The 25,449-nt window shown below is 30.8% G+C and overlaps 12 protein-coding genes across 12 annotated transcripts; 6 read left to right on the top strand and 6 right to left on the bottom strand.

Moving 5' to 3' along the window:
- Window positions 1-615: 615 nt before the first annotated feature.
- Window positions 616-2,715, bottom strand: BX663DRAFT_435237 (SWIRM domain-containing protein; the record flags this gene model as incomplete). The annotated part of the gene is made up of 4 exons (XM_051523107.1): window positions 616-1,094; window positions 1,140-1,839; window positions 1,907-2,202; window positions 2,280-2,715. 4 exons carry the CDS (start codon window positions 2,713-2,715, stop codon window positions 616-618), a joined length of 1,911 nt encoding a protein of 636 aa, XP_051382554.1.
- Window positions 2,716-3,045: 330 nt separating this feature from the next.
- On the bottom strand, window positions 3,046-3,926 carry BX663DRAFT_62213 (uncharacterized protein). Its single transcript, XM_051532269.1, has 2 exons — window positions 3,222-3,926; window positions 3,046-3,170 (listed from the first exon to the last, which is right to left on the bottom strand). Exon 1 carries the CDS (start codon window positions 3,763-3,765, stop codon window positions 3,241-3,243), a length of 525 nt encoding a protein of 174 aa, XP_051382555.1. The 5' UTR covers window positions 3,766-3,926; the 3' UTR covers window positions 3,046-3,170; window positions 3,222-3,240.
- Window positions 3,927-4,078: 152 nt separating this feature from the next.
- Window positions 4,079-5,292, top strand: BX663DRAFT_551984 (uncharacterized protein; the record flags this gene model as incomplete). The annotated part of the gene is made up of 4 exons (XM_051531325.1): window positions 4,079-4,125; window positions 4,186-4,431; window positions 4,489-5,113; window positions 5,182-5,292. The coding sequence occupies 4 exons, from the start codon at window positions 4,079-4,081 to the stop codon at window positions 5,290-5,292; spliced, it is 1,029 nt and encodes a 342-aa protein (XP_051382556.1).
- Window positions 5,293-6,110: 818 nt separating this feature from the next.
- On the top strand, window positions 6,111-8,463 carry BX663DRAFT_509693 (major facilitator superfamily domain-containing protein). The gene is made up of 8 exons (XM_051527658.1): window positions 6,111-6,480; window positions 6,549-6,714; window positions 6,806-6,807; window positions 6,936-7,210; window positions 7,266-7,405; window positions 7,475-7,780; window positions 7,844-8,004; window positions 8,136-8,463. Exons 1-8 carry the CDS (start codon window positions 6,321-6,323, stop codon window positions 8,375-8,377), a joined length of 1,452 nt encoding a protein of 483 aa, XP_051382557.1. The 5' UTR covers window positions 6,111-6,320; the 3' UTR covers window positions 8,378-8,463.
- A 533-nt stretch (window positions 8,464-8,996) lies between these two features.
- BX663DRAFT_472916 (uncharacterized protein) lies at window positions 8,997-12,682 on the top strand. Its single transcript, XM_051524185.1, has 11 exons — window positions 8,997-9,132; window positions 9,203-9,411; window positions 9,459-10,063; window positions 10,129-10,527; window positions 10,598-11,237; window positions 11,312-11,494; window positions 11,574-11,847; window positions 11,932-12,047; window positions 12,104-12,231; window positions 12,303-12,475; window positions 12,538-12,682. Exons 2-11 carry the CDS (start codon window positions 9,286-9,288, stop codon window positions 12,636-12,638), a joined length of 2,745 nt encoding a protein of 914 aa, XP_051382558.1. The 5' UTR covers window positions 8,997-9,132; window positions 9,203-9,285; the 3' UTR covers window positions 12,639-12,682.
- BX663DRAFT_509701 (uncharacterized protein) lies at window positions 12,657-13,225 on the bottom strand. The gene is made up of 2 exons (XM_051527659.1): window positions 13,058-13,225; window positions 12,657-12,970 (listed from the first exon to the last, which is right to left on the bottom strand). Exons 1-2 carry the CDS (start codon window positions 13,127-13,129, stop codon window positions 12,719-12,721), a joined length of 324 nt encoding a protein of 107 aa, XP_051382559.1. The 5' UTR covers window positions 13,130-13,225; the 3' UTR covers window positions 12,657-12,718.
- A 622-nt stretch (window positions 13,226-13,847) lies between these two features.
- Window positions 13,848-14,569, bottom strand: BX663DRAFT_472918 (uncharacterized protein; the record flags this gene model as incomplete). The annotated part of the gene is made up of 1 exon (XM_051524186.1): window positions 13,848-14,569. The coding sequence occupies exon 1, from the start codon at window positions 14,277-14,279 to the stop codon at window positions 13,848-13,850; it is 432 nt and encodes a 143-aa protein (XP_051382560.1). The 5' UTR covers window positions 14,280-14,569.
- Window positions 14,570-16,010: 1,441 nt separating this feature from the next.
- BX663DRAFT_435120 (uncharacterized protein) lies at window positions 16,011-17,120 on the top strand (the record flags this gene model as incomplete). The annotated part of the gene is made up of 4 exons (XM_051523100.1): window positions 16,011-16,435; window positions 16,495-16,739; window positions 16,838-16,953; window positions 17,007-17,120. 4 exons carry the CDS (start codon window positions 16,011-16,013, stop codon window positions 17,118-17,120), a joined length of 900 nt encoding a protein of 299 aa, XP_051382561.1.
- Window positions 17,121-19,213: 2,093 nt separating this feature from the next.
- On the bottom strand, window positions 19,214-19,735 carry BX663DRAFT_434866 (uncharacterized protein; the record flags this gene model as incomplete). The annotated part of the gene is made up of 1 exon (XM_051523087.1): window positions 19,214-19,735. A coding segment is annotated over one exon (522 nt), but the record flags the coding sequence as incomplete, so codon positions are not given.
- Window positions 19,736-20,240: 505 nt separating this feature from the next.
- BX663DRAFT_551989 (uncharacterized protein) lies at window positions 20,241-21,664 on the bottom strand (the record flags this gene model as incomplete). Its single annotated transcript, XM_051531326.1, has 3 exons — window positions 20,241-20,727; window positions 20,797-20,804; window positions 20,942-21,664. 3 exons carry the CDS (start codon window positions 21,662-21,664, stop codon window positions 20,241-20,243), a joined length of 1,218 nt encoding a protein of 405 aa, XP_051382563.1.
- Window positions 21,665-23,088: 1,424 nt separating this feature from the next.
- On the top strand, window positions 23,089-24,347 carry BX663DRAFT_509718 (peptidase M50B-like-domain-containing protein). Its single transcript, XM_051527660.1, has 3 exons — window positions 23,089-23,414; window positions 23,485-23,595; window positions 23,666-24,347. Exons 1-3 carry the CDS (start codon window positions 23,223-23,225, stop codon window positions 24,170-24,172), a joined length of 810 nt encoding a protein of 269 aa, XP_051382564.1. The 5' UTR covers window positions 23,089-23,222; the 3' UTR covers window positions 24,173-24,347.
- Window positions 24,314-25,449, top strand: BX663DRAFT_509722 (ribosomal protein L22/L17). Its single transcript, XM_051527661.1, has 5 exons — window positions 24,314-24,430; window positions 24,508-24,580; window positions 24,637-24,778; window positions 24,857-25,058; window positions 25,135-25,449. Exons 1-5 carry the CDS (start codon window positions 24,340-24,342, stop codon window positions 25,374-25,376), a joined length of 750 nt encoding a protein of 249 aa, XP_051382565.1. The 5' UTR covers window positions 24,314-24,339; the 3' UTR covers window positions 25,377-25,449.

Below are 25,449 nucleotides of genomic sequence, written 5' to 3' on the forward strand. Positions count from 1 at the left end.
AAGGCGTACAACATATCTGCTATTCATAATATAGATGTTTGACAATTTAGATAACACCATTTACAAGTTTAATAAATGACTAAAATTGAGTGCATCTTATTCATCAATGCCTAGTTTTTTTTTTCTTTTACAGAATGATCTTGTACAGTATTGAGCTTCAAGAATGTTAGAAGCCAAGCAGGGTTTACGATATTAAATATTATTTGCTTCATTTCTAATAAGGTGGCTCTATAACAAAAAAAAAAAAAAAAAAAAAAAAAGTTTAGAAACTAATAAGCAATTAATATCTATCTTAAAACGTTTCTTAAAAGTATAAGTTTAGTTTATCCATTATAGTATTAATAATTAAATGTTTCTATTTAAAGGTGTATGGCTCTAGTTTGACAGCAGGGACTACACTTCAATTACATATATTTATTTGTGAACATTATCAAGTCTCGCACATTTATTCTTCATATAATACATTTAAAATTCTACTTGTATATTTTATGATTGTTCAAATTTAATTAAGATGATCTTGATGTATGTATCTCAATATATACAAATCAAGAAATAGCTCCAGAAAATTGGAGACAAGGAAAGGGGAATCAAAATATTATTTTGTAAGATAAAATTTTATAGTGTTGTGCTTGTAACATCATTTGCATTTGAAGATGAAGTTGGATTACTATATGTACTTTGCTGAGTTGATGACTCTTCTTCTGAATCCTTTACAGGAAAGGTCTGGCTGACTAAGGCTTCAATGGAACTAGCTAGTATGTTCTTTTGCTTCTCCAAGTCATTTGATTCACTTACTAATGATGTTTCAATTTCATCATATTGTTGAACTTTGATAGATAATTTATCTATGATTGTTTTTACTGCTAATCTGGTCCAATGCTGTATTTCCTGCTCCTCATAACTTGCTAGTTTATGAGAACATTCAACAGCACTTTTTAACGCATTTGTAGTTGCTCTCTGTAATACTTCTTTAGAGAATATTCCTTGATCTACTTTGTTTTCTTCGATCTTTATTTCTGAATCACTATCTTCTTCTTTCATAACGTCAACTATCTCTGTCTCAACAGGTTCATCAGTTTGTTTGGATTCAGTTTCTTCCTTCTTTATGGTTTGATCCATCTCTACTGATTCCTCTCTACCTTCTCCTGATTTAATCAGCTCCTTCAAAGCTGCCTTTGCTGCAGCTGCACCAATACCTGGATTTATATGGCCTGATAAAAAGGCAACCATAGTCATGATAGGGTTAGGTAAATCACCAAACGGTAGCTCCTCTAATTCCTTTTTAGATAATTTAGCTGTTAAAAACTCATCGCTAATAGGCAATTGTAGGAATTGAGTAATACATTGCTCTTTAGAACGACTACCAACATGCTCAGAAATCATAAGCCAGTCATCATCAAATCGTTCAACACCTTCTAATAATCGCAAGGTTTCTTCATCGGTCCATGCTTCATCCATCTGTAAGTCAGGTCCAGTAGATGACTCTACACGCAAAAAATCTCCGCTGAAGAAAGTAGATGGGAAACGACCTTCGAGGAAACAATCGATACAAACTTGATAATTTTTGGTTTTTAAAGATTGATATCGTACTTCACTACAATCTACTTTACAATTGGAACAATGAAAGATTTTACGTCCATCCGGGTTATTTGGATCTTCAATAGATAGGTTCCATGAGGACCTTATTGAAGGCGTTTCTGATTCACTAAAGATTAAATCACGCAAATACTGTAGATCTGCTTTCTCTATGTCTTTAAAGTTACGTTGTGATTTAGGATTTACTTGAGCACTAGGATCACTATCAATGTAAGGATCAAATATTCTCCTGCGTGGGTCAGACTATAGAGATGATAGAGTATTCATTTTAATAAAATATATATTTGTATATGCATATAGAATTACTTACTTTAAAATTGATCAGTTTATTCATTTCCAAAAAGTGATGAATTCTAGTTAATAGCAATAGATCTGCATCTAATTTTGATTTACAAGCTGAAATAGTTAAATAATAGTCTGGATTAGACATATAAGTATCGATCATATAATTTCTATAAGTTTTATAATCCTCTGCTGTTAAATTTTCCTGGTTAATTTCTGGTAATGATAAAGTTTCTATCTCGTGAATAGAAGATTTATCAAACCATGCAGGCAACTTAATATCAGCATAATTGTAGGGCGTCGATTTCAAAAGAGAAGGAATATCTAAGTCTATAAAGCAGATATATACATATATTTCTTTAGTTATAGCTTTACAGAAAAATATAAATAACAAGTCAAACCTTTTTGATCATTCTCATTTTCATCTAGTTTTTGTATCATGAGAGGTCTCTTTGGATATTCTACATTAGCTGCTGTATATTGAGAAATATTACTTATATCACCATTTAAGTAAGGTTCAAATTCATTCTTTCTCTGCCTACTTCCAGTTTGAGGTCTTTCTGATTCAATATCTCTAATACGAACTTCAGGTTGATTACCTGGATTAACTAAAGGAATAGGTGGTGTAGATGACTCTTCTACTTGTTGTTGTTGTTGCTGTTGTTGCTCCTGTTGTTGTTGTTGTTGTTGTTGTTGTTGTTGTTGTTGTTGTTGTTGTTGTTGTTGTGGCTGTTCCTGTTGTTGCTGTTGTTGCTGCTGTGATTGTAGTTGCTGTGGTTGTTGATTATTAGTATTAAATGGAATCTGTATTGTAGATGGTATTGGTTCATTATTCATTGTCTGCCTCATTGTCTTTTTAGCTGGTATATCACTTTCAGAATTACTTAATCTTCGTTTGCGAGACACAATTGCTTCCTCCATTTCCTCCTCTACTTCCTCCTCCACTTCCTCCTCCACTTCCTCCTCCTCTTCTTCTTCTTCATCATCTTCATCAATATCTTCATAATCTTCTTCATTCATCATTTCATTAAATCGAACCGTATCCTGCAACCATCTTACAGAAATCCGCCAAGGCCCAGTATGCTCAGGAGCTTCCTCAGGGTCAGCAAATTGATCTGTTTGAGGTAACCAACTATCAAAGGAGTCAGGATAATACCACCAATGAACTAATACCAAATCTCCTCTCTTTTCTAATGTCCTAAACCAATCTTCTTCCACACTATTCTTCTTGTATTTATGAAGTTTACCATGTAAAATATGTGTAGCTTTATCTTTATCTCCAACATAAATAGCTATAAAATTTATAAATTTCAATTATTAACTCTTTTTTTTTATATATATACATGTATACAATTATTATTATTATTTTTTACCCCCAATTTTTTTAATAAGAGAAAAAATAATTTTATAATGTGAATCATCAATAGAATCGGTAAGAGTGATTCTTGGTACAGCAATGAATTTAGATTTAATCAATAAATCCCTCACTGAGTGAACCAAATCAGCATTTCTTTGTTTTTTAGCTGGATTACTGAAATCCCATTTTTTCCAACCATGTTTTAGTCGATAAGTATATGCACCAAGTAAAATAGTATAGATGGGAGAATCCGTTGTTAAGACAGTATTTTTTTCCACTTTTAATAATTTTGCTGGAATTCGTAAAGGTGCATTGGTAGGTCTATTAAAAGCGCCTAAACAGTCTTGTTGAAATTGTTGTAATTGTCCAATCAAAAGAGAAAGATCCTGAGCTGTTAAAGAAAGATCGCGTTGTAGTGATTTCAACTCTTGAAATAATGGTTCAATAATGTCGTTAAAGCAATTAACTACTTCAGGTGATTCGTAATGGCTTTGTTCTAAAGCGGCGCCCTTAGGATTCCTTCTTGACATGTGTGGAGTTTTTTTTTTAAGCTAATGTAGTAGATTTAAAAAAAAAAAAAAAAAAAATCCGTTGCAAACATAAAATCGAAAATTTTGTCAATTGGTGCTGAAAAAAAAAAAACAAAAAAATCGGAGAAATTTGCCTACCAGATTTATTCTGAAATTATTCAAAAAGGACCTTCTTTCTGTCTTGCTTAATTCATTTATTATTCAAATTTTTTTAAAGTTGTATTTCATCAAGTATGTAGATGAGCTGTTATTACTTGATAAAACTATTATAATTAATTGTTTAAATAGTTGAAATTTCACCCTAATTTCAGTCATGTTGTTATATAATAAATTATGTGCTGCATTGAATGAAAATGAAATGTAAAAAAAAAAGTCTGTTTAAATGTACATAGTATGAATACTTATGTTACTGTTTACTAGTGATGAGCTCGGTTTATTACCATTAATTCCCGAAATAAATGAAATACCTATAAAGAATCAAAAATACTATCCACTTATTGTAGTTGAATCTAAGTTAGGAATTGCCATTTCATCTTCAAAGATCTTGTTGAAACAATCACATGAGTATTTTATTAGTCTGGATGATAGTAATGATAAAGAAATAGAACAAGTAACGAGAATTATGATATTATTAAAACCTGACAATTATACAGCCATGAATAGAAGGTAAAATAGAATAAAAAAATATTACGGCTTGAATAAAAACTAATAGTTTGCAATTAGGAAAAGGCTTATTATATCAGGTTATATTGATATTAAAAGGGAATTAAGGTTAATTGAGTTAATATTTACTATTCCACGTCATGCAAAGAGCTCATTTGCTTGGTCTCATCGACAATGGATTTTAACAAATTATTACAAAACGATTGATATTACACATGAACTCAAGCTATGTCAAACCACATCTATTTTATATCCTAGAAACTATTATGCATGGACATTTAGATATTGGATTTTATCTACCTTTTGTGATCAGACTAGAATTGAACAAGAATATCAAGAAATGCTTAAATGGATAGAATTGAATATTAGTGACTTTTCCGGACTTCAATACTTGCAGCAAATTATGACTTTAGCACCCACTGAACTCAATTCAATTCAACAACATATGGAATGGTTAGATCAACTTATAATCAAATATCCTGGCCATGAATCATTATGGTGTCATCGTAGATTTTGTACAGCTATCTTGACTGAGAAATCAGTTGAACACTGTAAAGCACAGCATCGATTTGTTTATAGCATCCTTCATGATCAGTTCAATAGTCAATCATTGAGTAATAACCCGAATGATTTAGTGATGCAAAAGGAATTTGCTTTAAGATTTGGTTTATGGCAAACTTTGCTGGTAAAGACAATACATGAATTATATTAATTCTTTGTTTATTCTTTTTTAATTCTTTTTTTTTTTTTCAGGAAAAGAAACATTATTCTCGTCCAATAATAGAAGACGCATTAATAATAAAATTATATTCAACTGTTGCACCTGTACCTGAATTTATAATAGATCGACAGGAGACATTATGACAAAGTTATACATCTATATCTATTTGAACTAAAATAAAGGGATTGAATACTATACTCTATCTCCCTATCTATCTATAATTCATACTTGATAGTTTATGTAAGGGATAAAAGTAATGACATATGTACTGTATACATATAGACCAAACTAATTAAAGTAACTATAAGTTTCTTTATTTATTTACTATTATTATTATTATTATTATTGAACGCGTTTATTAAGCATGATATCATATATTGTATAAAGAAGCTTGCACTAAAAATAACCTCAAGGTCATGTATCTGTATTTGTGCAGAAAACATAGGCAAATAAATGAACATTTATATAAATTTATTTGTATGATGAAAGCTTAGAATTTTAATAGGTCGTATATAATGCCCTATGTTGTTACAATGAATTCAATATATTGCTGCTTACAATGTACATAGTCTTTATTTGAAGATCTCTCTCTCTTTTTAATAATAATAATAGATTATGTATTAAACCCCTTTAACGTTAAATTCCTTTTTTTTGAGGGGAAAGGCATCAACACGTAAGTCTGGTTAACTTACATGGTTATTTGTTCACTTATATTGTATATAAAAATAGATAGAAAATATTCTTAAATAATAACATGACAAATGTTTAGGTTAAAACAAGAAAAGAAAAAAGGAGAAGAGCAAAAATTATCATAAAGACTATAATACTCCCATAAATCATTAAACAATATACAGAAAATGAATATAATGAATCTGTATTCTGTATAGAATGTAGAATTTATAAAGAATATACGCAGAGTAGAAAAAAAAAAGTATCGTTTATACATACAATACATACATACATACATACATTATATTTATATATACATAACGCACATATACATACATTAAATTTCTTCCCTTCTTTGATCTAGTATAAATTCTTTTCTCCCTTTTAAACACATTTTCTTTGCTCGATAATCCTTTTAGAACTGTTTTCTCTTCTTTCTCTTTCCCCTTTCATCTTTTGTACTATTAAGTATAATAGGAACTGATATATTCATAAATCGAATATGAAAAACATTTTCATTACCACTCCAGAATTACCCAGAAAAAATACAGCATTTGAAGAAGATATTTATATGAAGTCATCAATATATGACAACAGTACAATTGTTATGGATAGTCACTTGACGGATGCAAGCACTGTAAGCACTTTGAAACCCTCCCAATGTACGTATATTTATTACAGTGGCCTATGAGAAGTTAATTATGTATATATGTATACTTTTCTCTCTTAGCAATAGTTAGTAGGCTACTACGACGAGTAGACTTTGAGTATTATAAAAAGAGTAAAAATAACGAAAAAGCTTACTATAAAGATAATGAAGAGGACCCATATCGTTGGGTAATATTAGTTAGTGGATTTCTTGCACAAGCTATTAGCATGTGTACATTATCAAGTTGGTATGAAATCAAAAAAAAAAAAAAAAAAAAAAAAAAAAAAAAAAAAATAGAATAAAATAAAATAAAAAAGATACTAAACCTGATTATATAGGGGTAAGTTGTGTTAAATGATTAGCAATATAAATGTCAAAAGAAAAAAGGGTTCCTTCGTGTTACGTTTCACATGATCTTTAAGCCCTTCTTCATTATTAAGAACAACTTTCTTTTTTTCTTTTAATTAGGTGTCATGCAGGATTATTTTGACCGAAAAATCTTTAAAGGTTCTATGGATGCTACTGAGCTAAGTTTTGTTGGCACAATTGGTTTTGCCTTTTGTGGTTTGATGGGACCCATTACACCATTTTTTATTTCGCTTTTGGGTACTCGATGGGTATTATTTTTTGGTACAATTCTGATATCAGCTGGTCTAATATTAGCGAGCTTTTCAACAAAGGTCTGGCATTTATATATTACACAAAGTGTGATGCATGGAATTGGTGCTGCTCTATTATATATTGTAATTATAACAATTGAAGAAAACCAACAACCTATTTAGCATCTATTTTATATAGGTTTCAATGTCTATATCACCTCAATGGTTTATCAAGAGGAGAGGTTTAGCTATGGGCATCATGGTCAGTGGATCAGGTGTAGGCGGACTAATTATGCCATTTGTGATGACAGCTTTAAATGAGTCTTTAGGTGGTGCATGGTAATAATAATAATAATACATGTATATATATTATAAACATGTTCGTTTATTTTATTTTATTTTTTACAGGTGTTATAGAGTTTTGGGTATCATTTCCTTTGTTATTAGTATGTTGGCTACGCTACTTTTAAAAGAGAATCCTTATACATCAACTAGTACAAAAACAAAATTAAAAGAAATAGTTGACTTGAATATATGTAAAGACCCAAAATTCATTATTTGGTGTCTTGCTGGAAATTTAAGTATGCTATCCTATTTTATTCCAGCATTCTATCTTCCATCTCATGCAACAAAGATTGGACTTTTACCAGCTCAAGGATCCATCTTAGTAGCTATATTTTCTGCTGTTAATGTAATAGGTCGCATTATTTCAGGGTAACTTATTCCTTTATATTCTAATTCTAATTCTCATTTTGCCTTTTTTTTTTTTTTCTGTAGATATTTAGGTGACCATATTGGTGTAGTAAATATAAATATTATATTTTTGTTTATCTCTGGGCTTAGTTCATTATTGATATGGACATTTGCAAACTCTTTTGCTACTCTTATGATATTTATCATTATTTATGGGTTTATGAGCGGAACCGTTTTTTCATTACGTAAGTATAAAAGACTTGATATGTTCAAAAAAAAAAAAAAAAAAAAAAAAAAAAAAAAAAAAAAAAAAGTAAAAATAAAATAAAATAAAGAGAGAGAAAGAGAGTTGTATATAACCTGTGATATTGATTAGTGGCACCCATCACGGCCGAAATTACAGGTATGGAAAAATACCCTTCTGGTATTTGCCTTTATTTGTTTTTCATGACAGCAGCAAGATTTGGTCCAACTTTAGCGGGTGCTATTCAAACGGCTACTGATAAACATTCTTTTTTTACATATCAAATGTTTACTGGGATGGCCTTTGTCTTATCTGCAGTCGTGAATATGTTCTTAAAATATCAGTTAAAGCCAAGTGTTTTTGCTAAAATCTAATGTATATAGTAATAGTAGTAGTCATAGTCATAGTCATAGTAATAGCCTCATTAAACTTATACTACACACATATTTATAAATTTGTTCTCCTACATAATATTCTTTTTTTTTTTCATCTTTTTTTTTTTTTTCTATTTACTAATAATAGATCAAAAACAATAGAAACACGTTACATAAAGGCTTTGCAAAATAGTCTTTTTTTTTAAAAAAAAAAATAAGCTATGATTAATTAAAAAAGGTACTACTTTTGCCTGCAGAATTTTGTATTGAGTGAAACCAATGACTATTTGTATAAATTTGTGTAAATTTATAAAAAAAGGAGAATACATAATAATAAAAATCTGTCTTTTTTTTTAAAAAAAAAAAAAAAAAAAAAAAAAAAAAAAAAAAAAAAATATTATTATTAAAGTTGTATGATAATTATTAAATTTTTATATATGCTTTTATGACCAAGTTTTCAAAAAAAATTGATCATCATTCCAATGCTCAACAACAATTATTCACTTTAACTTTATTGAAATCATCAAATCAACATGTAAAAAAGTTTTATAGTGAAGCATATGCATATGCATGTAATGCTATTAAACTTGATAATTTAGCTAAATATTCAGAAGCAAGGGATGCTTATAAAGTTGTAGTTAAGGTAAATGGCATGTTTAAATTATTGATTCCCGATTATTTCCAACAAATACATGTATGTATATTTGTTTTTAATTTGTTATTATTGCTTTAGAACTTTTCTAAAATACTTCAAGGTATTATAACTGAACAACATGAATTAAAGCTAAATTATTAATTTAATGTTCTGTCGTCTTATTGTTGTAGATGAAAACTGTCATATTGATCGTAATAAATTAATACAAAAGTTAAATGAATATAGACATAGAATAGAACAATTAGATCGTTACATGAAGACAACAAGTACTAATTCACCTTCCTTATACATTAATGAAAATTCACCCTATCATCGACGTGATTCGACTGATTCTGATATTAGTCGTACTGAAGAAGACGATTATAACGATAGAGCAAAAGTAATCGATCTAATATCAAATAAATAGAATACTAAATATTCTTATAGTTTTCTTTTGATCAAGGTGAGGTGAATGAATTGAATGGCAACATTGACCTCGGGTTAGAATATTATTCAGAATCAGCAGAACTTTATTTAAAGGCATTTAAAGGATACGATTATGATTCAATTAAAAAGCAAAAGGCACGAGATAATTTTACAAAGGCCCTGGATAAAGCAGAAATGTTAAAAAAGAAACTTACCACTCTTACCTCTCCAGCCATTGTCAAATGTTCGGGTCGATCGTCACCACGGAGTCGATCCACTTCTTCAGCATCCGATCGTCCTAGTCTATTATTTTATCAACACTCATCATCTGCTTCTTCCTCTATTTCAGTGGATAATCATCATATAGATGACGAGAATCATATCTTGGCTCAAAAATTGTCCTCTGTAGAAATTGAAGTTTTGAAGTTTACCTCGAATGTAAACAATAAAACGTTTCTACCCTGGATAGATGAAGCAGATCTTAAGGAAAAATTCTCTGATTCTACACGTTATATAGATCCTGAAGGCTCTTTACGACTCTCTGCAAAACAATTAGAAAAAATGGGAGGATGGAAGCGACCTGATGCTATCATGAAATGCCCACAACTCATTCGTGTCATATCAAGGTATAAAAAAATGATTAAAATAATAATAATAATAATAATAATTTGATATTTTTCTTTTTTAATAGTACAAGCATCATTCAGGATATTGTGACAGATTGTTCGTTTGTTGCCTCTTTATGTGTTGCAGCTGCCTATGAACAAAAATTTAAAAAGCAATTGATTACCTCTTGTATATACCCACAAAATAAGCATGGTCAGCCTTGTTATAATCCTAATGGAAAATATGTTATTAAACTTGTATATAATGGAATTGCTAGAAAAGTGGTTGTCGATGATTTATTACCTGTTTCAAGGGAAGGCACCTTGATGTGTACTTTTTCAACAAATAAAGATGAATTATGGGCTAGTATTATAGAAAAGGCTTATATGAAACTAATGGGTGGCTATGATTTCCCTGGATCAAATTCAGGTATTGATCTTCATTGTTTAACGGGCTGGATTCCTGAACATATCTTTATTTATGAGTAAAATTTATATATTTATTTATTTTTAATATTTTTTTTTGGACTAATCATTTCATTATTAACAAAATAGTAAACATTTTGTAGCAGATAATGTATGGGAACGTATCTTGGATGGGGTAAAATATGGTGATGTTCTTGTAACGATTGCTACAGGTGATATGACAGAAGAAGAAGCCATTCAATTAGGCCTTGTACCTACCCATGCCTATGCTGTCATTGATGTGAAATGGGTTCAAGGAAAACGTTTATTGCAGGTCAAGAACCCTTGGAGTCATAAACGATGGCGTGGACCCTATAGTCATTTGGATACGAATGTTTGGACTCAAGAACTAAGAGAACTTCTTCAATTTGATCCTGATGTAGCTGAAAAGAAAGATGATGGTATCTTTTGGATTGATTTTGAATCTGTTTGTGCCAATTTCACTTCTATTCATCTTAATTGGAATCCGGGACTCTTTACACATCGTTGGGTTATACATTCTGTTTGGCCAGAGCATGTGGGACCTAAAAGAGACATTTATAGTTTAGGATATAATCCTCAGTTTCGATTAAAGATAAATGTACCTGATACAAAGAAACCTGCGGCTGTATGGTTATTGCTTTCAAAACATATCATGGTAACAGAAGAAAATACTGATTATATTACATTGCATGTATATAATGATACAAATGGTGAAAGGGTATATTATCCTGGAAATCCATTTAAAGAGGTAAGATTGATTACCTTTGTGCATGTATGTATTGGTTTATTTGACTTTTTTTTTTCTTTACGGACATGTTTTAGGGAACTTATGTGAATAGTCCGCATATATTAGTTAGATTTAATGCCCCACCTGGCATAAGTGATTATACTATTGTAGTATCTCAACATGAAAAAGAGCGTTCATTATACTTTTCCTTACGTGCTTATTCACTTGCACCATTTAAATTACAAGAAATACCTTTACGTTACTCTATTGAACAGAAGGTAAATATTTATATTTATATACATACATGTATATTGATTTTTTTTTTTTTTTTTTTTTGCTTTTAATATTATAAATTAGGTTCATAGCCAATGGACAGAGCAAACAGCAGGTGGTAATTCTTGTAATGCATCCTATTTAAATAATCCACAATGGAAAATCACAATACCCACCTATAGTCAACAAGATACAGAAGGACTTTTATTACAGTTAGAATCACAAAAGGATTTTGCAGTTCATTTATTATTTATGGAAGGAGGTAAACGAGTTTCGAGTGTTTCTGTTCGTGATGTCTTGGCAGAATCAGGTCCTTATAGACATGGATTTTGTTATTGCGAATTACCGAGTATTAAACGTAAAAATCTTATTTCTATATATATGCATATACATTTATATGAATAGAAAAACAACTAAACCTGTTTTTTTATATATATAAAAGCGGGTGATTATACCATAGTAGCATCTACTTTTGAACCAGATTTAATTGGGAAATTTATACTAACAGTATCAAGTACAGTGAAAGTACAAATAGAACCTATTCCATCTGAAGGAGCTGTAAGTTTCTAAATATGTGCATGGTATATATCCTTATACTTAATTTATATTATTAGGGTATGTTTAAAAAGGTATTTCATGGTGAATGGATTGTAGGCTATAGTGCAATGGGATGCCCTAGTTTTGGTAACTATGATAAGAATCCTCGTTATTTATTAGAGACTCGTGAATTAACTACAGTCAAGTAAAGTTGGCCAAAAAGAAAAAAAAATCGACTTAACCCTACTCATAATATTGTTTATATATTTATTTTAGAGTACGATTACAAGCCAAGAATAATTCAGATTTTGTCCCTTCCATGAATGTTACTATTTATGAAAAGCATCCAACAGAGTTATTTGGTAAAGAAGTAGCTACTTCAGGTCCCTACACAAATGTAATTCAAGGTGTAGCAACAGGAGATGTAGCTTTAAGTCAAAATGAAACGGGTAATATATGAATCTATTTACATGTTTATTTATCATCTCATCTAACGTTAACTTTTATTTAGGTTATATCATTGTATTAGCTACTCATGATAAAGACATTGCAGCAGAATTTACAGTGATTATCTATAGTGATCGTCCTGTTAGTGTAAAAAGTGATAAATAAATAAATATGTATAAATGATTTTTTTTTTTTTTTTTTTTTTTTTTGCTTTTGCTTTTATTGTACAAGAACTATTCTTATTATTATTTTGTTTGACCAAGTCTTCTTGCTTGAATTGAATTCAGGGCGCGTTGACCTGTAAAGAAGACGAGAATGATGAGTCCAGAAAGGAAAGTTAAAGTTTGGAAAAGGTTAAGTTTTGTCCAATAAAGATAAAAAAGATATTCAACAGAGACTAATGAAGCTAAAAAGGCAATGATAGATACTGTACGAACTGTAGAACCCGAAAACAAATCAAGCATCACCTTTCCTGGAGTATAACCAATTTGAAGCCACTAAATATAAATGGATGAAAAAGTTAGTTTCTTTATATATATAAATATATGCATATAAGATTCGATTTTTTTTTGATATCTATTTACGCCTGTAATAAGGAACAACCAAGGTGTTAATGTAATAAAGGCAAACAATGTTGAAAATACTGCAGATGGCATCTTTTCTGTTTCTCTAAAAATATGATGAATTTCAGGTCGTAATTCAAAAACATCTTCATCTCCAGCTGCTTTAACAAGTGTTGCAAAACAAGTAGCTAAAACAAGGCTTATAACAGACTGTAATTGACGTGACATTGTTATATATTCATAAAAATAAAAAAAAAAATAAAAAAAAAAAAAAAAAAAAAATAGAATAAAATAAAAAATAATAAAATAAAAAAGTAGAAAATAAATAAATTTACTTTGTTTAAATTAAATTATTTTTTCTTAAGCAGCAGCAGCAAATAATATAATCAACTCATATACTTAAACAAAAGACCATATCATATACACATATAAAGATAGAGAAAAAGAACTGCCTTTGTTTTCGTCATCTTATTGTTATATTAATTAGGGATTTTTTTGTTTTTTTTTTTAAAAAAAATAAAATAAAAGAGCTTAAATAGTGTTATATTTTTGCTCAAGAATACAGTATTATAGCAGCTTATGAATATATAAATTCATATATTTAAAAAAATAAGTTGAGTTTTATTAAATAAAAAAATCCAAATGAGCACAAGTATTTTATATACTAAAATTGCCCGGACCAGTTCAAAAATGTGTATAGAGAAAAAAAAAACTTTGTGGGCAGAAGGAAAAAGCATAAAAAAGAGGAAGATAGGGAAGTCTAAAGACAGATTAGGCAGGATTAAAGCATCGTAGGGAGTACCGTGCTGTATTATGTCAATTTTATAGAGGAATCTTTGGATGGCAATCCAATGTATTCGCCAGTAGGCTTGTGTATGAAGTGACTTGGGCGTTCGAGAGGGAAGCTGATTGAGAAGACACGGGATGGGGTCATCCACGTCTTGCGATATATGTAATTGAGGATGGATGCGCAGGCAATGGATGCTGTGTGTTTTTTTTTTTTTTTTTTTTTTTTTTTTTTTTTTTTTTTTTTTTTACTAGATTGTGTAATCCGCAATATGTGGCTACGCTCTTTCATAGAGGGAAGATGGCTAAGATGACGCATAACTTCAGTCGAAGCAGTAGGAGATTTGCCGAAGATGGTTCTGTGACAATCATCTTGTGTTTTTTTTTCTGATTGCTTGTACTGAGCAGCAGTGAGAGTTAAGATAGCCAAGTCATACTCCATTTGTGGTCGCACCATTTGTTTGTATAATTGTATAGATAATAGGTTCGAAAACCCAGAAGAGTTAATGCCAATACTGTGAAGAACCTGTGATAGTATGTATTAAAACAAAGAAAAATAAAAAGAAAAAGAGAACAAAAAAGAAGTATAGTTTGAGACTTGTTTATTCGATGTAAAAAGAATGATATAAAGACTATTTTGTGTCTACACAACTGCTTGTATTTATACTAATAAGTCCTGAATCAAAGAAATAAAAATAGCTATAAAAAAGATAAGCCATGAAACAGTGATAGTATTCAGATATACATTGTGTTGATTCAAGAAACTGAATTATATGGATTATTTACTGGGTTTTATAGTGATTTGATTAAGGTTTTAAATAAAAAAACGTTTTGCTTGATCTGAGCATAGGTTCCTGATGTCTTTTATATTTTTTCATTTTATTGGATCAAAGACGACCTGAATCCTTTACCAAAATTATAAAAATAAATATGTAGAAATGATATGATTTTTTATAATTGATACATCTAGACGATTGGATGTCAATAAGTTTTATATGATTTACAAGATGTTACATACAGAGTTTTATTATATGTTCAGGCTTATAATTTACCCTTTATTATGTAATTCATCTATTATAATATTACTTATGCTTATATCCAGAGCTTGTTTTATAACAGCTACGGACAATTTATAATGTAATACATATAGTTAGAATAAGTAATGTATGCTACGGTCTTGGCGACGCAGCAAATGTTATGTAGTACAAATGTGACTTTATCTGTTATTCAATACTTCAGAGTATTACATACATGTCCAGTTACTGTGACCGTTTAAGGGATAAGTACAGTAGCTTCACTCAAAAAGTTCGTTTTCCAAATTCGCTTTTGCGTCATTAAAATATAATTTGAGATTGCAAATAAAAAAGTCTTTTAATTTATACTGATATAATGACTAAAGATTATAAAGAAGGTTGATTAAATTAAAAGAAAATGGAAGTTTTATTGAACTAACAACAACAATATATATATATATATATATATATATATAGCTTTAAGTACATACATATTATACACACGCCGAATGAAAATTCCTCCTCAATTATCTTTATTTATAAGCATGAATAATAGACTTGTTATCAGTGATATAATAAAAAACAAACGCACGTCAGCGGAAGTGATCGAAAGAATGTGGAGACGACGGTTTGCATCAGAAGTTAAGGATGATGTATGTGTTTTAGATTCCGTAGAAGTAAATTGGGTTGAGCTGCTAGCTGAAGGAGTAAGAATTGCAAAAGAGAGTATCGTACAATCTATCAAAAGCAAGAGAACGTTTGCACTTTTAGAAGCTTATGAAAACGACAACGATTCTATTGCTAAATTGATAACTGGACAACAGGCTGAGGGCAGTACAAATAAGGTAAACAATTAAAAATAGCTAATATTACAACAGCATTTAATGTATGCCTCAATTTAGAAAAAAAAAGGGAAGGAGAAAGCTCAAGCTATCGAAGAATTACCTGAATGTAGTGTAGAGTCCATTTCCCAGTCTAGTGTAGAGTCTGGTGATGTCTCAGCCCAAAGTGCCCCTTTTTTACAGATTGTTTATAGTGATAACGACGTCGAAAGTTCTTACAAAGAAAAAGAGTCGGAAACTATGACGGATAAATCATCATCTTGGAGTATTATAGGTCATGTTTGGTCGATGACGTTAAGCGAATTAAATATTATCGTTCAAGGAAAGAAGGATATGATTACTAGCAATTTAAATATTAAGTCAATTTATGACAGTGCTCATAATCTTGCCTTTGAAAAGCTTTTAAAACCAATGGATATTGACAAAAGACTTTATTTATCTGCTTTATTCCAAACGCCACAATCAAGCAATCCTATCGACCGCCGGTATTTGGTGCCCCTGAGAAGACTACCTAATAAAATTATTCGATACATAAGGGCTATGGAACAAGCAATGGAACATGGAACTGTGATTAATATTCAAGGCGTTTCGCTCAACACCGTCGATGAAGTAGCTTTACATCATATCCTGGTTGGTATTTATTTGAATCACTCCAAGCCTCCTAAACGTATATCAAGCGAGATCGATTTTATAGTTAAGTCTGTAGCTGATTTACTTTGTTCTTTGTGGTCGTCACACAATGATGTAACAATTTCATGGTATGTTGAACACAAATTAATACAAAGGCGTATATTAACGATATTATTTTTTTATCTAGGGACTTTTCCACCTGGATTAATAAACAAAAAATGCCTGATTCTATTTCTACGCGACCTGATCTTGTTTTTTATTCTGACTTTTGTGAAGTGGGTAATGGAGAGATTAAGCCCATTGGAACACCAAAATCATGTGTTGATGTTGCTCGTGCGAGAATTTTAGAGACGTGTAAAAGACAGCTGCACATAAGATTGAAGACTTCGACATTGCCAAGTGAAGCTATTACTTTTGGTGTGCTCATTTACGGTAAAAAAAAAAGCTAGATGCGTTCTCCAGAGTTTTACTTAGAAAAGATACTAATATTCTTTATTATCATTTAGGTCTGTGCTATGAGATATTCATAGTTTCATTTAGTGACGGATATTATCCGTATGAGCGTGTTTCCGTTGGAATATTACCCACTTCATTTGATACATACAAAAATGCAGAAAAGACATTGATGGATTTAATACAATTAAAAGTAAGATACTAGCATGCAATATATGTTTTCAATGATACTAAATAGTCACGTAGGAATCGATGAATATGTCTTTGCCAACAGAAAGTACATCTGAGGAGTTTATCCTAGTAGACAAAAACTTTTTGCTACCAACCGTGTCTTACAGCTCCATTGTAAAATATAACTGAACTTGTTCGACGTAATTAAAAAAATTTAAATCATTACTTATCATCAACAATTACAAATAAAGTTTCTTTATTATATTATGTTCGTAAATGTATTGTTACAAATTAGTCTGTTTACTTAATGTCGCTCAACTTTTCACTGCCAGAAAATTTTAATACAGATGGATCATTGAAAAATAAATTTAGGTGAGAGTGAGAGCATTTATTACAGTAAATTGAAAGAAAAAAAAACCTTGTTCAGATATTTCTAAGCTTTTGACGCTTTTAATGTTATTGTTTGAGGTTGGTAGTAGACTTTACCCTTTGCTTTTCCGTAGAAAGAACTCCATTTTCAGAATTTGACATTCAAAAATTAGCGTACAGATTGAGTCTTGTTTGAGAAGGGCAGAGCTTGATACAAATTGCTGTGATTTCCATTTTTAAGTATGTCACATAGTATCCTGGAAAAGTAAAGTACTATTACCTTCTATATCGATGAGATAAATGACTTGTTACAGGACAAATTGCGTAAAGCAAAAGCTGGTTATCAGTGCAGTTTCTTTCTGGAAAATTATAAACACTAAAATGCTTGAGAAATACATATAAAATAAAAAAATAAAAAAATAAAAAAATAAAAAATAAACACCATTGTGTTCATCATAATGGGGAGCAGAACGGGCGAAAGATACGGAGCAAAATGCGCAAAGCAAAAGCTGGTTATCAATGCGGTTTCTGTCCGGAAAATGATGAGCATTAAAATGCTTGAGAAATACATAAAAAAATAAAAAAAATAAACATCATTGTGTTCATCATAATGGGGAGCAGAACGGGCGAAAGATACGGAGCAAAATGCGCAAAGCAAAGCTAGCTACTGGAAAATGATGAATACGGTCACGAACAAAACAAATAGAACTACTCTCCGATCTTGCAAAGCTAAGTTCCATGAAGGAGTAAAACATGCTTAAAAAAGATGTTAGATTAAAAAATGTAAACATACAATAAATGATACCTGCTTGGGCTAACTCAGATTAAGTTTCTTCAATATATATAGATACCAAGTGTGTGTGTAGAAAAGGCCTAGCATTTGCAAATGTCGCAGGAAGATGAAATGTAATTTTAGTGAAAGAAAGCCTAGTAAGTTTGAAAAAAAAAAAAAAAAAAAAAAAATACGATCCCCCTGGCATTATGTCGTCATCAAAATTGTTGGTAAACCAGTAGAAAGCTGCTAAACAAAGTAGTACAACAAAGACGAAATTGATCAAAGTAACGTCTCAATATGTATAAGTTACCAAGCAACTCCTTTCCACATATACATGTTAAAAATCGCGCTAAATAGGCATACCAAACAGTCACAGAGAGAGAAAAAAAAAAGGGAGAGAGAGGACTCCAAACAATTCTCAAACATGGACCTAATGCATTATTCTTACTATCCTATTCACACATAATAAACCCCATTGAAGAATGTTGGGCAAAAATCAAGAAAGAAATTCGCAAAGTACCTTTGAAAAAAGAATGAATTAATAGCTGACCGTATTGAAGACGCAGCTAAAACGGTTACAGCAAAGGCCATTCTCAAAAATTCTTAGGCAAATGTATGGATATGGAGACATTATAATATTAAAAACAATAAACTAGTCTACAAATTATTTTTTTTCTGACTCCATGGCTAAGAAAGTTGAATCACTTGACTTTAATTAGGCGATGTAGTGGCCTAGCCGGGCAAAGCTTCTAAATTGCATTTCTAAGATCTTAGCTTTGTAAATATATTTCAACTCTAAAGGCACAATCAAATAAATTGTTTAATCTCAATGATAAAAATGTGACAAATTCGTCATATTAAAGGACAAGTTCTTTAGCTTCGATCGACAAATATAATTATTATCTGCGACAATTCTTTCTTGAGCCAGGCGACATTTAAAGTTGAGTTTTATTAAATAAAAAAATCCAAATGAACACAAGTATTTTATATACTAAAATTGCCCGGACCAGTTCAAAAATGTATATAGAGAAAAAAAAAACTTTGTGGGCAGAAGGAAAAAGCATAAAAAAGAGGAAGATAGGGAAGTCTAAAGACAGATTAGGCAGGATTAAAGCATCGTAGGGAGTACCGTGCTGTATTATGTCAATTTTATAGAGGAATCTTTGGATGGCAATCCAATGTATTCGCCAGTAGGCTTGTGTATGAAGTGACTTGGGCGTTCGAGAGGGAAGCTGATTGAGAAGACACGGGATGGGGTCATCCACGTCTTGCGATATATGTAATTGAGGATGGATGCGCAGGCAATGGATGCTGTGTGTTTTTTTTTTTTTTTTTTTTTTTTTTTTTTTTTTTTTTTTTTTTTTTTTTTTTTTTTTTTTTTTTTACTAGATTGTGTAATCCGCAATATGTGGCTACGCTCTTTCATAGAGGGAAGATGGCTAAGATGACGCATAACTTCAGTCGAAGCAGTAGGAGATTTGCCGAAGATGGTTCTGTGACAATCATCTTGTGTTTTTTTTTCTGATTGCTTGTACTGAGCAGCAGTGAGAGTTAAGATAGCCAAGTCATACTCCATTTGTGGTCGCACCATTTGTTTGTATAATTGTATAGATAATAGGTTCGAAAACCCAGAAGAGTTAATGCCAATACTGTGAAGAACCTGTGATAGTATGTATTAAAACAAAGAAAAATAAAAAGAAAAAGAGAACAAAAAAGAAGTATAGTTTGAGACTTGTTTATTCGATGTAAAAAGAATGATATAAAGACTATTTTGTGTCTACACAACTGCTTGTATTTATACTAATAAGTCCTGAATCAAAGAAATAAAAATAGCTATAAAAAAGATAAGCCATGAAACAGTGATAGTATTCAGATATACATTGTGTTGATTCAAGAAACTGATCTATGGATTATCTATTGAGTGTTATAATGATCTGATTAAGTTCTAAATAAAAAATTTATTGTTTGATCTGAGTTTATGTTCCTGATATTTTTTTTTTTATAAGTAGTGCTTTATTTGGCCAATACTTACTTACAAAAAAACAATCATGATACTATAATAGCAATCACGACAACTAACAACTTTTTTCAAGACAAATAATTAAATAAAACATAAACATAAGGAGGTATTTATCCATAAAAGCATAAAATGATAGGGACGGGTCTTAAAAATGATTGTGCTGATGGTGATTTTTTCTTTTTCGACTCACAGTCGCAGATGTTATTGCTTGTAAAATTGGAGACTTCAAAGACCCTTTAGAAACCTCGGCATGAGGAAGATTTGTTGCGAGGCAGTATTTTCTGAACGTTTGGACAATATTCATCATCTTATCCATTCTTACAAACATCATCGTCATTTCATCAATTGACGATGGGAATCGGATATGCTCTAGCTCAAACATGGTGTAGAGCTCTTCTGTGGTTCGTTGAATCATATAGAAGGTCAAATTCATCCCTACTGCCTGAATAACCATGATATTTTGGCTATGGTAGCTGTCAATGGCATTTTTTCTGAAAATGACCAGACGAGTAAGATCAACGTTAACCTTGTAGTGATTTTTAGCCGTACTAAAAGGTTTAATCTCAATATACCCTAAATGCTTATTAATGGGCCCTGCATTCAAACTAATGCTTCCATCAGGTTGACGGCTACTGAGGTTGATACCAGCATATTCCGGGCATTCGATTTTTTTTCATCGGTAAAATCAAAAAAAATATCACCGTTGAAACTACATTGATCAAATAGACCCTGTAGCAGCGGCTGTAAATAACGAGAACAGAGGCGGCGCCCCTTGATCACCGATAAGTTCGTAAATCGTGGCAATGATTGTAATAGACGTGAGAAAACGCCAAGGCACTGCCTTACAATGGGCTCAGTGTCGACGGATAAACTAACTATCTTGGCTACAGCAGCGTCAATATCATATTTATCAGTGGTTAAATCACGGTATATGTCCATTAGTGTTATGATAAGCTCACGAGGAAATCTACTGGTGCCCCACTCTAACTGTGATAACAGGTCCTTGATGATGACTGATGATAAGCCGTTCAAGTGTCCGTCTAAATCGGGGTCGTTAGTTTGTCGACACAGTAAAAGTATGGAAGAAACTGACAGAATATGGACAAGATGCCTTTCAAAAGTTAAGGTGTTTCCATTTGTTATTGTTTCCTTTACGACAGTTTGAAAATCATAAAAGCATTGGCTAACATTGACGCTATCAATCATATACGGTTTACAGTTTGGGGCGGTAATGTAGCTCGACAGATAATTCTTGAGCAGCTCGTTAGTAGAGTTAGATAAAGTAGAAGCAATTGTTTCTGTTTCTGCTACTGTTACTGATGATGTGCTGGCCTCTGATATGGGCGCATTAATTCTGTTTTTAATAGCTTTTTTCAGGCTCCACTCTGCCCAAAATTTATTGACTTCGTTTGGATTTTCCTTCCATTTATCATAACCTTTTTGAAGAGCTTTCTTCTTAGACTCATTTACAATCCAATCGTTCACAATGATGTTGAAGCGTCGGATCAACTGTCTCTGAGAATACTGTGTATGTTCATTAAAGAACATTATGTGTTCAAATCGATCCATGTTTTCTAAGACCCATTTTAGCTCACTGGGTGCGTGTCTTTTCTTTTCAGTAAGTGATGTTTTAGTAATTTAATTAATTAGAAAGAAAAAGTATATGTTAGTATAATGCGTAAAAAAAAAAAAAAAAAAAAAAAAAAAAAAAAAAAAAAAAAAAAAAAAAACTGAAAGTTACTGAAGGAGCATTTCAGGGGAACACACTAATATAGGAGTTCTCAAAGCAGTATTTTGTCATCTATTACCAAACAAGAATCCATATCGAGGGACCTCATATTTTCATATTTGTACAAACTCTAGTTACCCTTGATTTTCAAGAACTGTAACACGATTGAATAAATGTCTTAATTTTTTACTCCCTTTTTTTTTCCACAACCACTATTTCCGACTTTTTGGTGAAGTCTCCCTTCAATAAATACAACAGATCTCGCCCAAATTATGTGGTGTTCTAGGCCTCAGATCACGATAATTCTGTGTATAGCTGTATATAGTGTAGTGTATATACATGTATCATATATAAATATATCCTTCAAAACATAAACTAGATTCAACTACATTATGGAATGATAAGCACAGGAATAACTCTATTGACGAATATATCATGTTCTTGAAGCAAGAAGCTAAATGATAGCATCTTAATATGGAAATCAGATCAACTTTTGTATTGAATAGCAAAAGATAAAGAAAGAGAGATAACCAGAAGACAAATCTGTGAAAACTTTTTATAGTTTATCAGGAATAATATAAAAATTGTACCAAGAAAAATTATATGAAAAATGTCGAGGGCTATTTATATGTTTTCACCAGGTAAATGATATTAATAGAAATATGATTCAGATAAACAAGTATTACTATAATAAATCATTTTACATAAAATATTATCTCTGAATAATTCTACAATCAATAAGATATATCTTTATTCTTTTTTTTTCTTCCTGAGTTGTCGCCGTTCCTAGAAGCATAACGAATTATTATCACTGGGATGAGCGACACATTAATATTATATTTAAAAAAAATTAGCAAAGGAACATATTGCACAGAGAAGGCTGTTATATTTATTACTAGGGGTTGGGCAGGTTTTTAGGCCTACGGGCCCATTCGCTTACTGTACCTTGCATTTTTTTGCTTCAACGGACGCTTCACTAAGTAAATTCTTTTTCTATAAAAAAAAAAAAAAAAAACTTACCATTAAACACTTGAGTGAAGAAGAAAAGAAGAAAAAGTAGGAAATAAAAATTCTCACAGAATGACGTAGAGTTAGGGGTAATAATATGCAGCAACCAATTGGATTTGAACAACATGGAAAAAAAAAGGAGTCAATTTTGGTATTATCAACTGTAAGTTCCCAAAAGTTCTTCAAGTAATTCGTGATTTTATTGGCATACTGCTTTGTTTTTTTACTACCTTATTTGCAAAAAAAAAAAAAAAAAAAAAAAAAAAAAAAAAAAAAAAAGAAAGAAAATCTTGAATTTTAAACGCAAAACACTATAATTTATTATTTTTTTCTTTTTTTCTTTTTAATATTTTTCTTTGTCTCCTTTTTTCTTTAAAAAATAATAATAATATGGCACCAACGGACATTAGAAGTTATGAAACTTATTTAGTAGCTCGACAAGCAGTAACTAATGAAGCAGTAAATCGACTTACACCAACTGAAGATCAAAAGATCATTCTCATCATTATTGGAGTTTATACAGCAGCAATTTTAATTTTATGGAATATGCCAATAGCCAAGATTATTCTATCACCGTTTAAGGTAAATTATACTTTATGTCAATATTTAAACTAAAAAAAAATCTAAAATTAAATATGAGGGGAATTAGTAGTTATTAACAGTAGGCTTACATGAATTTTCGCATGCATTTATGGGGTGTTTAACCTGTGCTAAAATCGAATCTATCGAAATAGATCCAGACGAAGGTGGAGTTACTCGAATGGTAAAGCTCAAGTAGTAAAAATAGTAAATTATATATTTTTAATAAATATATTTTTTCTTTTTGAATTTAGCGAGGCGGTATTCCAATGTGTACATTACCCGCAGGCTATTTAGGATCTTCTTTAATTGGAGCTATTTTAGTCATGTGTGGATTTAATATATTAGCATCTAAAATAGCCAGTATCTTTTTAGGCGTCTGTTTGTTATTTACACTTTGGTGGGCTAAAAACTGGTTAACACGAGGTATTGGGTTCTTATTTATTGGTGTCATCATCTTTCTTTGGTGGCTTGAACGTGGAGCAGGGCTTCGTTATTTTGTATTGTTTGTAGGCGTTATGTCATGTCTCTATTGTCTTTGGGATATTTTAGATGACCTTGTATTTCGTAAACTTCATGAATCAGATGCATCTAAATTTGCTCAAGTTTGTGGTGGCTCTTGTATGTCAAGTCGTGTTTGGGGTGTATTTTGGTTTATAATTAGTTTGATATTTTTTATAGTTGGAATCTTGATTGGCTTAGCAGCATTTAAAGAAGATCAACAAACACAACAACAACAAGCACAAGGCTTTGGTTGGTAAAGGAAAAGCCTGTATTTTGTATGAATATACCATGTTATATAGACATATAATATTTCTACTTGTTATATTTCTATAAAAGTTATCCTGATTTATTATCATTATTATAAACAATGTAGCTTTTTTTTTTCACTTTCGGGGATTAAATCCTTCTAAATTGTCCACCCTCCATGTTTATATATCTTTCGTCTTCTTTTATTTTATTTTATTTTTACTTGAAAACAAAGGAAAGAAAAGTAATCATGTCTGTTTTATCTTTGAGTATGTGTTTCTATGAGAATATAAGTAATATTTAACTAATAATAATAAACTCTCTTCATTTTTTTTTATTTTCATAGCCTCAGCTTTTAGATCTTTACAACCATTTAAACAGTCAACTGTATTTAATGGCATTCGTGCTTTACAATTAAGGTAATGCATAAAAGGAAACAATCGATTTATTCCACTCACTAACATTTGCAGAATAGTTTTTCTACTTCGGCAACAAAGACAGCTGAACAGCCTATTGCTACACGACCACAAATAGGTGTCTCTTCTTTATTTGAAAATGTTCAAAATGAAGCAGAAGAAAAGTTAGCTGAGCAAGAGCATAAAGCGATTGAAACAGAAGTAAGACAGTCATCTTGGAATGAAAAGGAGAAAAGGAAAAAAATAGATAAATAAATAATGATAATTTTTTTTTTATAGTACAGATTCTCCACAGCAAATTTTAAAACAAGTCCACAAAAATTAAATATGCTTGCACGACAACTTCGTAATCTTCCTGTGGATGAAGCAATTCGACAAATGGAATTTTCTGATAAAAAAGCAGCTAGAAAAATATTACATAATTTAGCCTTTGCAAAGAAAAATGCTGCCGAACAAAAGGGAATGAAAAATATGATTATTGGTAAAAATAAATTGATGTGTACAAAGTCAAAAAATAAAATAAAAAGGGAGGGACTTATTGGGAATTCTTGATTTAGCACAAGCATGGGTTGGTAAAGGTAGATTTATTCAACGTATCAATTTCCATGGTCGTGGTCAATTTGGTGTCATGCATCATAAACAAGCTCATATGAAATTTATATTTAAAGAAGCCTCAAGTGTGATAGATACAAAGACTGATAGAAGAAATGTTAAAGGATGGAAACAATCTAACAAGACTTGGGTTCCATTAAAAGAAACAAAACCAATTTATAATCCAAAACCATTTTATAATTGGTAAATCAACAAATATTTATTAACTACATTTAGATAAAAATAAAATCGTGTATAAATGAAATGGACAAAATATTGCA

This window comes from Cokeromyces recurvatus, assembly GCF_025118155.1.
Source record: "Cokeromyces recurvatus strain NRRL 2243 chromosome Unknown BX663scaffold_13, whole genome shotgun sequence".
Taxonomy (NCBI): Eukaryota; Fungi; Mucoromycota; class Mucoromycetes; order Mucorales; family Mucoraceae; genus Cokeromyces; species Cokeromyces recurvatus.

What these genes read in the sequence shown, in the direction of transcription:
- BX663DRAFT_62213 (XM_051532269.1), bottom strand. Translation starts at nt 3,765, where the DNA reads ATGTCAAGAAGGAATCCTAAGGGCGCCGCTTTAGAACAAAGCCATTAC.
- BX663DRAFT_509693 (XM_051527658.1), top strand. Translation starts at nt 6,321, where the DNA reads ATGAAAAACATTTTCATTACCACTCCAGAATTACCCAGAAAAAATACA. An exon ending in CACTTTGAAACCCTCCCAAT is followed by an intron (nt 6,481 to 6,548) that starts GTACGTATATTT and finishes TTTCTCTCTTAG; the next exon opens with CAATAGTTAGTAGGCTACTA. An exon ending in ATAGGTCGCATTATTTCAGG is followed by an intron (nt 7,781 to 7,843) that starts GTAACTTATTCC and finishes TTTTTTCTGTAG; the next exon opens with ATATTTAGGTGACCATATTG.
- BX663DRAFT_472916 (XM_051524185.1), top strand. Translation starts at nt 9,286, where the DNA reads ATGAAGACAACAAGTACTAATTCACCTTCCTTATACATTAATGAAAAT. An exon ending in ATTATAACGATAGAGCAAAA is followed by an intron (nt 9,412 to 9,458) that starts GTAATCGATCTA and finishes ATATTCTTATAG; the next exon opens with TTTTCTTTTGATCAAGGTGA. An exon ending in CTCATTCGTGTCATATCAAG is followed by an intron (nt 10,064 to 10,128) that starts GTATAAAAAAAT and finishes CTTTTTTAATAG; the next exon opens with TACAAGCATCATTCAGGATA.
- BX663DRAFT_509701 (XM_051527659.1), bottom strand. Translation starts at nt 13,129, where the DNA reads ATGCCATCTGCAGTATTTTCAACATTGTTTGCCTTTATTACATTAACA. An exon ending in GGTTGTTCCTTATTACAGGC is followed by an intron (nt 12,971 to 13,057) that starts GTAAATAGATAT and finishes ATTTATATTTAG; the next exon opens with TGGCTTCAAATTGGTTATAC.
- BX663DRAFT_509718 (XM_051527660.1), top strand. Translation starts at nt 23,223, where the DNA reads ATGGCACCAACGGACATTAGAAGTTATGAAACTTATTTAGTAGCTCGA. An exon ending in TTATTCTATCACCGTTTAAG is followed by an intron (nt 23,415 to 23,484) that starts GTAAATTATACT and finishes GGGAATTAGTAG; the next exon opens with TTATTAACAGTAGGCTTACA. An exon ending in AAGGTGGAGTTACTCGAATG is followed by an intron (nt 23,596 to 23,665) that starts GTAAAGCTCAAG and finishes TTTTGAATTTAG; the next exon opens with CGAGGCGGTATTCCAATGTG.
- BX663DRAFT_509722 (XM_051527661.1), top strand. Translation starts at nt 24,340, where the DNA reads ATGTTTATATATCTTTCGTCTTCTTTTATTTTATTTTATTTTTACTTG. An exon ending in ATAAAGCGATTGAAACAGAA is followed by an intron (nt 24,779 to 24,856) that starts GTAAGACAGTCA and finishes TTTTTTTTATAG; the next exon opens with TACAGATTCTCCACAGCAAA. An exon ending in AATGAAAAATATGATTATTG is followed by an intron (nt 25,059 to 25,134) that starts GTAAAAATAAAT and finishes TTCTTGATTTAG; the next exon opens with CACAAGCATGGGTTGGTAAA.